The following is a 12,300-nucleotide window of genomic DNA, read 5'->3' as shown; positions in this document are numbered from 1 at the left end:
GGTTTGTTCACTTCCATCAGGTCTCTCATTAAATGTCAACTAATCAGAAAGGGTTTCCTTGATCACTCTACATAGAAATACACCCACCTACACCCGTAAGTCTCTATCCCCTTACCCTGCTATATTTTTCTTTATAATTATTTTTAAAGCTTCATTGAGGCATAATTGATATACAAAAATCACACATATTTAATGTATACGTTTTGATGAGTTTGGACATATGCTGTGATACTGTCACCACAATTAAGGTACTACACATATTCACCACCTCTAAAATTTCCATGTGTTCTTGTGTGTGTTTGTAGTAAAAACATGTAACATGAGAACTATCCTCAACATATTTTAAAGTGCACAATACAGTATGCTGTTATCTATCGGTACTGTGTTTTACAGCAGATCTCTAGAACTTGTTCATCTTGTATAACTGAAACTTTATACCCTTTGAGCAACAATTCCCCATTTCCCTCCCCACCCCTGGCAACCGTCATTCTATTATCTGCTCTACGAGTCTGACTACTGTAAATATGGAATCATGCAGTATTTGTCCTGTTATGACTGGCTTATTTCACTTAGCATCATGTCCTCTAGGTTCATCCGTGTTGTTGCAAATGATAAGATTTCCTTCCTTTTTAAGGCTGAATAATTTCCCATAGTATGTAAGCACCACATTTTCTTTACCCATTCATCAGTCGATGGTCATTTGGGTTTTATTCATATCTAGGCTATTGAGTACAGCCTTCAATGACCAAGGGGCCACTGATATTTCCTTGATATCAGGGAAATGCAGATCATAACCATGATGAGATGTCATCTCATACCTGTTATGATGGCTATTATTAAAAAAAATCAAAAAACAAAAAAGGTAAGTGTTGGTGAGGATGTAGAGAAATTTGAACTGTGATGCACTATTGGTGGGGATGTAGAATTGCACAGTAACTATGTGAAACACTATGGTGGTGCCTCAAAAAATTAAAAATACAATTGCAACGTGATCCAGTACTTCTACTTCTGGGTATATATTCATAACTTTTTTTATTACCTGATATTTTATTATGTTTTAATTTGTTTATTTGTATAGTACCTATGAGGTGTGATCAAACAATACAGTGAATGTTTAAATAAAAAAAAAATTATTACAGTAAAAGACACATTACGATTAACCCCCTCAAAATACTCCCCCTCACTTCAACCACACTTATCCCATCATTCTTGTCACTTTCTGAAGCAGTTCTGGAAGTCCTCTTTTGTGAGTGTCTTCAGTTGCGCTGTTGTAGCTGCCTCCATGTCCTGAATCACTTTGACTTTGGGGAAGAGCCAGAAGTCACATGGTGCCAGATCCAGTAAATAAGATGGATGAGAACACACCATAATGTTTTTATTTGACAGAAATTGTTGTACCAGAAGCGATGTGTGACACAGAGCCTTTCTGTTGTGATCAAAACATGTGAATGCTGCAGCCAGGTGCTATCCAACGGAAAAGCAGAGATCTTCAATATGGGATGCGACGCATCAAACCTCAGTGACAGTGTATGTGACAAGTTTCAACTTGTTCAGTGCAGTCAGTCGGGTGTGAGCTACGGTTGAGAGAAGGTGTGTTTTAAAGTGTGCTGTAAATCATCCTCCATCATGACAATGCTCCGTGTCACACATCGCTTCTGGTATACAGCAATTTCTGTGAAATAAAAATATTATAGTGTGTCCTCATCTACCTTATTCACTGGCACCGTGTGACTTCTGCCTCTTACCCAGAGTCAAAATGATTCAGGACATGGAGGCAGCCACGACAGCGCAACTAAAGACACTCAGGAAAGAGGACTTCCAGAACTGCTTCAGAAAGTGCCAAGAACAACGGGAAAAGTGTGTTCAAAGCGAGGGGGAATATTTTTAGGGGGTTAATGGCAACGTGTCTTTTACTGCAATAAATTTTTTTTTAATTTAAACATTCACTGTATTGTTTGATTACACCTCGTATGTCTACCCCAAAATATAAACTCTATTAGAACAGAATCTTTCTGCCGTTTTTTATTCTCTGTTCTATAACTCCCACCTAGAACACTACCTGTATTACATTATGCAGTCAATGAACATTGTTGAATATATAAATATATTCAAATTAAATTTTATCTGAAGTATAAGGAAACAGGTTTGCTACATGTGTGAAATCACTAAAACTTGGCATTTATCTTTATTAATGTCTACTTAAAGCTAATTTGACTTGAGAGTAACAGTGCAATAATAATTCTTACTGTAATTCTTTTTAAAAGCAGTAATGTAAGATGTATCACTGGAATGTAACGTTGTTACCTGTGTTTATTACAAAATCTAAGTCAGCTATTGACCTTTCATGGCCAAGAAATCAATAAATCATCTATACATTAACATTTCTGTTCTCATATAAATACTTCTCATCTTAGTGTTTTGTGTATTTTCCCTATGACATCTGCCGTCAGTAGGGACTCAGTAGAGAGGCCCATCAGAATTCTGAAATTCATATCTTTTATGGCGTATATGTCAGTGTATTCTAGTTTATTGTTCGGTCATGAACTCTGTGGAGACAGAATGAATGTGACAGCTTTCCTTCCAGTATCTAGCACAGGACGGGAAGGGTGCAATGAGTAAATGGTAAATGAAAGGAGACAAAATACAAGAAGAAATCGTCACTTTCCTAGACTCGGTGGTCTACTAGGATGTGCCTTGAGTTCCTAAGGACAGGAGCCATCATTAAAAGTTAAATTGAGAACAGAAATATTACACTCAGGCACAATACTAAACTGTTAATAAATGTTGAAAGTGATGTGTATCCAACCAGCAACGTTTCAAAGTCTCTTTTAATATGAATAAAATCTAGAAAGTGGCAGTGTTTTGCCCAGCATTCTCATTAACTTTTCTGTTGATTCTCATTTCAGATTAATGCTGAGGATGAATGTTTTATGATTTATAGATGGTAGTCTGCTCCAAGGTCATTGTGATTGGTTTTTTAATCATGAGCATAGTTTTAAAATTAGATAACTGAAACAACCTACTAGACAACGCACTCATAATTTTGAACTCTTGGTTTTCATTTAAAACAAGCTTGCCAGTATTCCTGTTGAAGCTACTACTTCAGTTTTCCAATTACTGATTAGTAATGTCCAGCCCTCTGAAAAATATCCAACTTCTTAGCCTGAGTTCTCTATAGAAAATACATTTAACAAGAGAATCTCAGCTGTGTTATTTCCCCTCTGTATTTGAGTGTTATTTCCGATCTGACTTGGAGAAGTTTGCTAGTGTATGTTAAAAAAGTGATGTTTTTGTATCTTCATTCAAGTTTGGGAAGATTTGAAGAATTGATGATTGAAATACTAAATCTCTGTGATGAAACTCATCTAGAGGAACATGAATGATTCCTTTATAATATAAAATCCAATTACTAGAATATCACATGATTATAAGAAGGCACACATTCTACAATTTTTAGAATATTTTTCAAATTTCAAAAAGTTTCAAAACAAATTTTGAAAACTTTTAGTTAGTTCTTGTGCTCCCCCCAAAAAAAGGTTCAGGATTCTGATTGAATTTAAAGTACTTAGAGAAACTCACTTGTCTACCTAGTATCCATAGACTTGGAATGAAAGAAACATCATGTTTCCTTTTCTGAGTGTAAAATAGGGGAAAGGATTAAATACTAATGAATAGCACCTGTTCCAAGATGCACATGTGTCTTTCATTGATTTGCCAGAAATTAAATCAAAGCGTTCCATCTGTGTATGAAGGAGAAACATCTGACACTTAAAGTGGCAAACAATAAAACATTAAAAGTATATTTCCTGTGAAGTTGAATTGATTGGGAAAAAGAGGTTTGATATATCAGGAAAGATATAAATGTGGCTATAGCATATGCATCAAGTGAGAAAACTTTGAAGAGCTTTATAAATTGCAAAATGGTATACGTGTAAAGGAGAGAATACGTATTTTTTTTTTTTATATTAAACAATCGCAATGAAAATGGAAAAAGGAGTTTTTGTTTTTTATGGATCAAATTGATGTCCAAGTCGGATAATAGACCAAGTATACCTCCATATTTGCATTTGCATATCTGTCTTACATATAAAACAGTAAAGTCATAATTTTATTTTTGTGGTCATGAGTTTCCCTGCTCTCTCCCAACTTCCAGGGGTCCCACATCCTTCCGCCCCAAGCACCAGGTTAGTAGGTCATGGGGATTAGATCCTGACTTTACAGGAATTACTTAAAATTTCCATGTGCTGATGCAACTGGATGATGGATTGAGTTTCTGCAGTTTATACATTATCTCCTGTTGCCCAGGTCTGTTGTCATGCTGCTTCTCACGTGGTGAGATTTCCTTCTCCTTCTTGCCTAATCTTCCCCCCTTAGTATTCCTCATCTGCCCATGGCACATGTTTCAGACATTCTGGTTCGTCATCTTTATCTTTCACCATATTCCTGACCCATGTGCACTGAACTTGTTGTTTACTAGTCTCTCAAAATCTAGGGTCTTACTTAGATCCTGTCTGGTTGTCCTTATAAATGCGTGCCCTTTATTGCAATGACCAGTTGCTCATCTCTCTACATGACTGACTCTTCATACCTTCCTGTTTCTCCAGCTCTCCAGCTCCAGCCACTCACCTTGAACTTGGAGCTTGGGCTCTGAGAGAACCAAATAGTCCTTTACATACATTTATCCACATTTTTTTCTGTCTTCAAATCACGTTTGAGTCAGTTTCACATATGTCTATTGGTTGAAAAAAATATATAACTTATTATTTAGAAATGTAATCAATACTGAGCTGTGTCTATACGTGATATTTACTGTAGCTTGTTCCTGAGGGTGTCTAATGTAAAACTGTATTTGGGAACTTCCTGTGGATCAATGATATTCCCTGTGAGCTGAATTGATTTAACACAGAAAACACCAAATGCATAGTCCAGTTTTAAATCTTTAAAAATATATATATATTTATTCAATTAGTATTTACAGAATATCCCCTGCAATGGCATTATGAGAATTTCTTTCATTGTATTTGAATGAAGAATCTTCCTATGCAAGATTGATTTACACACTATTGGCAGTTGTATTTACTGAGGAAAATTGAGATTTGCTATAAGCTGATTCTTCAGTCATGGCATAATTTTTCAGCCAAAACCTAGTCTTGGTGATATGGTTTACCTAAGTGGAAATAGCATCCCTGTCTACCTGCTAGTCTTATGTTCTTTATTGCTTTCATTTTCTAAAAGAATTGCCCCAAATTATATAGTTCTTGTCAGGAAATTACATGTATATCCATACTGTACGTTTCTTTATTTCCTTTTTTGTTCTGTTTTGGGAGATAGCATGCGTGTGTGTGTGTGTGTGTGTGTGTGTCTGTGTGTGTGTGTGTAGGTACAGATATATATACCCTATGGATTGTGTGCCATAAGAATATTATTCGAGACCCTATTATTTGGGGCAGAAATTATTTCTTTTTCCCTCAGTGACAATCCTGTTTTTATTTGTGGTTTTGGTTGTATCAATACTTATGGATTGGGGAGTTTACCCTGGCTGGCTTAGGCAGCTAAAAATTAGAAACAAATTTGAGGAAAAAAATACGCAAGTTGAAATTCCAATCTAAATGTAGGACTAAATTGTCTAGATTATTCTGAAGCAAAATAGCAGGTATTCTTAAATCTTGAGTTCTATTCAAATCTTATTATGTCTTATCTCAGTTCTGTCAGAGAACATTCACTGACTTATTTTTCTAGAGAAAACAAGTTAGCTTTGAAATCAGAACATACTGCTTTTCTGGGCAATAATTTAAAATGTTACTAATTTTGTGTTTTGTTTTTTTTCTTCAATATTTAGGAACTGCAGAATCTCAAAACAGTATTTTAGAAGTTCTTACTTGAGACAACTAAGCCAAATAGCTGAATGAAATGGTCAAAATTAAAAGTTGTGTATGGGTAGTTCTAAAAAGTACATAATCTGTATATACTTCTTTTCACAGTTAACAGGTAATTGAAAATCTTTCAACATTCAATTTATATTTGATTAAAGCAACATTATAAACAGAATTGTTTAAGTTTAGGGAAGAAAATGGTTAGATAATCTCTTGGATTTAATTGCATTTTCAAATAAATTCTTAGCATGACTATGGGAGAAGAGCTTGTCACTATTCTGATGCTGACTCAGGGGAGTACCATTTTCAGATTGTTCTATAGAATGATTTTTGAAAATTGTTAGGAGCCGCCATCATGGGGGGTCTTTGTTGCTCAGGAGGAAAGTGGTTAAAGTAATATTAGGAGATGTGATTTGAACACACTTGAAATTACTCATACAGGATAAAGTGACTGAAAGACAATTGCTCTGGGGAAAATAGGATACCATTGGCAGTGAGAAGAAGAAACAAAGATTAAACACACACACATACACACACACACACACACACACACACACACACACTACTTATCAAATACTAAAATGACACTTAAATCTAAAAGCCATTGCTTCAGAACTGATACTACTTTCCGTGATTCGAGCTTGCTTTTCCACAAGTGAATGAATTATTCTCACTATAATTTCTTCCAGAGGTGGTCTGGCACATGTCATCAACCACACACACATAAACGTCTTGTGGGGTTTACACTCCCATGTTTACCACAAAAAAAGCCAATGACAAATAGAGTAACCTCTGTGAGCATAACCAGCCGGACTTGCACATTTCCCCGTGCATTTACACTCCCTTTGTTTGCCTTTCCTTCCCTCTCACTCCTGCCTGCTGCCCCACCCCCCACGCCCCAGCAGGAATGAATGGCTGACTGATGGCTCTTCAGCTTCAGATCAAGTCCTCATTACTCCGAGCAGCTTCTCTGCTTTCCATTCCATAGCGCTATTTCACGTTTCTGAATCCACAACGGTGATTTGGAGATTAATCTTAAACTAGCTTGTTCTTATTTCCATGATCATTTTGATGTGGTATAGTCAAGAGTTTGGGCTCTGGAGTCAGATTTTTGGGTTTTAAATCCTGGCTCCTCTCTAGCTCTGGTGTTTTAGACCATTCTTACTGAATCTTGGTAACCTTTAGTCTCCATCTGTAAAAACTGGGGATTTACCGTCTATAAAATGGTAACAGTTACACCAACTAATGCATGTGACATGCTAAGCAAAAGGCCTAGCGCGTTGTAAGCAGGGAGACCAACCATCTCCATGTGCCCTCGGAGGCAGAACTTTCGCTGCTAAAACTGGGAAAGTCCTGAGCAAACTGAGTTGATCCCCCTCTTTGTAAGCATTTCATTTACATTATTTAAATTTTATTGTCTTCATAATTTGTATTCCTGGGGAAGCAGAATCCTACGTGAAGTCTTTCTTCCATCAAGTTTCACAGGGGCACATGTACCTAGGTGCTTAAATATTTGCATGTGTATTGCATTTTCTTAATAGAGGTTTGCAATGTCTTACAGTAATAAAATTTATCTAAGACTCAGAAAATTAAAACAAAGATGATATGGGAGTCTAGAAGGACGGAATTGTGAGGAACTTAGCATTGGCTTGAGAGATAATTTTTGAATTTTCAAAGGCATTTTTTGGCCACACAGTCCCTCTTTCCTCTCAGATGGTGACGAGGTTTTGCTCTGGCCTGTCCCCAAGAAGAAGGATCAGTTGCCATAAGTCAGCCCCGCTTGGTGGGGCCTCCTAATGCTTGTCTTACCAGGAGTGCTGCCTGTCAGCCTCGGAATTCCTCTCCAGCGAGTTTCCTCTGGACTCACATTTCTTCGCGTCTGTAATCCCCGGTGGCTTCTTGAATCCTGGGTTTAAACATTTCCTCCACAAATACTGGGGTGGGGTTCTATGTGAGCCTGTTCCAGCTGCTGTAACAGAATACTCGTACCATCGACTGCGTTACGTATAAACAGCGGAAATATATTCCTCGCAGTTCTGGAGGCTGGAAGTCAAAGACGAGGTGCCCGCGTGGTAGGGTCTGGTGAACCCCTCTTCCCGTTGCTGACCACTGTCTTCTCCGGGTGTCCTCCTCCCACGGCCCACACAGAGCTAGCTAGCTCTCTGACCTCATAGGGCCACTCATCTCCCACAGGCCCCACCTCCAAATACCATCACGTTGGGGGGTAGGTTTCAACATATGAATGTGGAGTGTCCACACAAACACTCATCATTTCAGGGATGGAGAGGAAATTTGGGAATAGCATAGGGACACAGGTGCCCCTAAATTGGTCAGGTTGGGGAGAAGGAAACTGACAGTAGCTCAGTGGTTCATCACCATGGCTAACCATTTGAATGACTTGGAATATAGAAAAAATAAAATGTCCAGTCCCTCTCATCCCCACCCCTGAGATTCTGATTTAATTGGTCTGGGACCTGGACAGAACATGATTTTAGAAGATCCCAGGTGAATTTCATTGGCAGCCAGGGTGGAAACCACTGGCAAGTAATTGGTTCTTCCTCTGTCTCTTTCCTTTCCACAGTTCATGGCCCCTACCGGAGCTCAAAATTTAACATATGACTGCTTTTATTTTTATATATGATTTCCAACATTTAAACACTTATTTTGTATCACAATGAAGATTATGCATGTTTCTAAAACTTGTTAGTTTAGCTTAGTTGTAGATCACTGCATTTTTATGTTAAAGTCTGTTTATTTATGGTTTATTATATAGCAAGCCTGTTTTTTAGGCAGCTGTCTAGTCACAGCTTATCATTAAAACAAACAAACTAAAACCTGGAGGCAGTCTCGCTTGTTTCTGTTTTCTGCAGGGAAGGAAAATAATTTTCTATAGTGCCAGGAATTCTCTCTGATTGAAAAATAGCATCTTGCTGCTGCATTAGGCATAAATGTTGCGGATTTAGTACCTACCTATAGTTTTGGGAGAGAATCAGATGCCGTGGGGACTTGGGGTTCTGACATGGAATTCTTGATGGCACGCACAAAAGCTATTTAAGCAAAAAGGTCCACATCATAAGCCTGTTTTATTACCACTCAAACACCTTGCTCATGGTCTAGATGAGATCTAGTTAGGCTATAAAGCATTATTTAGTATTTTGTTCAAAACCATCATCTTCATACTTTCTCTTTTATATTTATATCTTTATTCAGTTTAGCAATTCCCCTGTGATTGTCTAAATAGAGATTCTGTGTCCTACCCTTCCCCATAAAAAAAACCTCATTAAGTTCTTTGACATGCATTAAATGATAAAACCATAGTCAAGTATTAGAAAATATGACAGTAATTTTATTGTGTCTTATATTCTTTATTGGAAAACTTCTGATGATTTTTCTCATTATTTGGGATCTTTAAACAAGTAAGCCTATGAGGAAAAACCCAATTATTTTCTCTGTTTGTGTTATGTCTATAGTTATCCAATTGCTATAGACTGAATGCTTGTGTCTCCTCCCAAACCTCAATGTTGAAATCTTAACCCCCAAAGTGATGGCATTAGGAGGCGGGATCTTTGGGTGGTGATAAGGTCATGAGGGTGGAGTCCCCGTGAATGAGATTTAGTGTCCTTATGAAAGAGACCCCAGAGAGCGCCCTTATCCCCTTCTGCCATCTAAAGACACAGCAGTTTGAACCAGGAAGTGGGATCTCACCAGACACCAATCCCACTGACACCTTAATCTTGGACTTCTGTCTCCAGAACGGTGAGAAATAAATGCTTGTTGTGATTATGATGTACAAATTGTATAAACATAAACATATTACCGCATATGAGATAGCATATTTTAAAATTTTTTCATTGTTGTCTTTTCCTTTTAGTTTTTCTCCCCCAAATATTTTAAGATGGTTGTGTTTAACTCTGTACACCAAAATTTAAAGGTCATAATTAAATAGTGTAGCAAAGGATTAAAAGTTTACTTTTTATTTTCAATAAGTGTGCAGGGTTATTTATTTATCTCACTTAATATTTACAAATAGATTAAAATAATAATTAATGAAATAACGTGTTTCATGGATACAAACCAATTCAGGAGTGCCAATCTGGAATATGCATTTGGAATCGTTGACTAATGTATTTAACTGGAAATGCTCTAAGTATCCAGAGCCATTTCTTTAATTGGGCAAAGGGCAGATGTCTAGGGCCATCACTGCCGTAGGACGGCAATTGTTCTTGTCACTCGTCTTATGCCTGGCATGCTTTGAACATAGTAGAAAATGATAGTTGTCAACATTTATGCAGGTTTACTGAGTGAGAGGTATTGTAGGAAGCCCCATGCACACACACATGAACTCAATAAATATTTGAGAGTCCAGGGAGTGAATAAATGGTCAGTGCTTCCAGCTTCCAATACATAGAAAAGGCTCTTTTACTCAGCTAAGTAAGTGGGCCTAGATAGCTATAGGGATTTCAGTATTTTTTCTTCATGAGTGAAATTTGACAATATCCTTGATATCTTGACATTAAATACTTAAATTGATTTAATAATGTTAAAAAGTTCTATTTTTCTGAAGTATTTGGTGTTTACTGTTTTAATAACTTTACAATGTACTGCAAATCCAAGTAAAGATTTTGGCGATTTCTCTTTGATGCTACATCTAGACATTAAATTACACAATTTGTAACAACACTGCAATATTAATTCAAGAACTAGTAAAAAAAAAATCCCCTTTCAACATAGTATCATTGTTATCTGGAGAACACATTAATGATTTGTAATTTTCTGATGATTAATCTTTTAAAGTTTGATGTTCTCATATATCATTTGAATGAATGTGCCACTTGTAAAACATTAATTGTTCGTAATATCCAAGAATTACATCTGCTTTATTCTTTTATTATAAAAACTGCCCTGAATAAATCAACCCATGACAATTACTTTATATACTCAACCTAACTGAACAAAAATGACAACCTGTTATGGATTTTTATAGCACATGTATTATGCAAGCTTTACTAATGTATCATATAATTAATTCAAAACACAATGATGGATATATCTTCATTTAAAGCGCATGCTTCTGCTTACCAATACTGGAACATACTTACAGAGAAACACACAAGTATATATCTACTGATTTTGTGGGGTTTTTATCTAGCTTCTGTGTTGGTTTCTCTAGACTTCAGTGTTCTTCAAAACCGGAATAGTGTCCTTTGAATGTGAAAATCAATGGTGAGAACAGCACAAACTAAGTGAATACTATTTTGATACCACATTTTTTTGATGTAGAAGGACAATGTTTATGAAATTCTTGAAGTGGTTTGGTTTCTCAGGCTTTTATAACATATGTGACTAACTGATTTAGTCTTGACTTACAGCCAAAATTAAATGGAAAATTCATATATTCTAAGTGAAAGTTTATTTTAAGGGTGTAGACTTATTATTAACTGCTAAACAAACACACATTGTTAAAATATAGCCCATGTTTACCATCTTTGTAAAGGTAACAACATTCAGGTGTATGTCTTGAAATATTCAGAGCATCCCGTTATATGAGAAGTATCCAGTGAAAACATGTACCCTTTGCCATTGGTTTGACAATCCAATTAAATTTCTTTAAATATCTTCTTTTTTTTTAATGCCTAGGAGGATCATGTGGCTAAGTGGAAGCATTATTTTGTTAAGAGTTATGGGAAATTTATTTTTTGTATTTGTATTCTTTTGCCATAGCATCTGCAATGGAGAAATAAAATATATTTCTAACATTTTTAACTGCACGTTAAACTGGTTCCCCATATATGTCCTTAATTACTGAAATTTATACTAATCTAGAGATTGCTTACAACATCACTACCCGAATTTCACATGACACTGAAAATGGCATTTTGTTTCAAAAGTTTCTAGCAGAGCACGACGTCACTTGAGGGGTTGGGAGGGGTATTTTGAGACTTGCTTTAAGGAATCGATGCGTGTGTTTAATGTGCAGCACCTGTACTTCCTGGAGCCTACCAGCAAAGCCATTCCCAAGGCTATGGGTACATGCACCAGACCAGCCTGTCATCCATGAGGTCAATGCAGCATTCACCAAATCTAGTAAGTGTCGATGTAAAGTGTTCCTTCTTCCATGGTCTTCCCATTTCATCTCTGAAATGCTATACATACAGATGGAATAGAGTTGAACTGAATATTGTACAATTTTCTTTTTCTCAATGCTAAAATGACTTTTATTTATATTTTAAAATTTACCATTTATTAATGTATAGTTGATACACAATATTGTATTAGCTTCAGGTACAACAAAGTGATTTAACATGTTTCAGACCTTACGTTGTGATCCCCACAGTAAGTCTAATAACCATCTGTCACCATACAAAGTTATTACAGTATTGTTGACTATATTCCCTGTGCTTTCCATTACATCCCTTTGACTTATTTA

At 36.4% G+C, this 12,300-nt stretch overlaps 1 protein-coding gene across 1 annotated transcript in view; it reads left to right on the top strand.

Moving 5' to 3' along the window:
* Positions 1 to 12,300, top strand: part of NEBL (nebulette) — a 114,364-nt gene that overhangs the window by 93,898 nt on the left and 8,166 nt on the right. Inside the window, exon 26 of the mRNA XM_033100588.1 lies at positions 11,851 to 11,957. Coding sequence (XP_032956479.1) covers positions 11,851 to 11,957 — 107 coding nt within the window. The remainder of the gene's footprint in view (positions 1 to 11,850; positions 11,958 to 12,300) is intronic.

This window comes from Rhinolophus ferrumequinum (genome assembly GCF_004115265.2).
Source record: "Rhinolophus ferrumequinum isolate MPI-CBG mRhiFer1 chromosome 5 unlocalized genomic scaffold, mRhiFer1_v1.p scaffold_110_arrow_ctg1, whole genome shotgun sequence".
In the NCBI taxonomy this organism is placed as follows: Eukaryota; Metazoa; Chordata; class Mammalia; order Chiroptera; family Rhinolophidae; genus Rhinolophus; species Rhinolophus ferrumequinum.
Note: the sequence above shows the minus strand (reverse complement) of the source record. Positions and strands in the feature narration are given on the sequence as shown.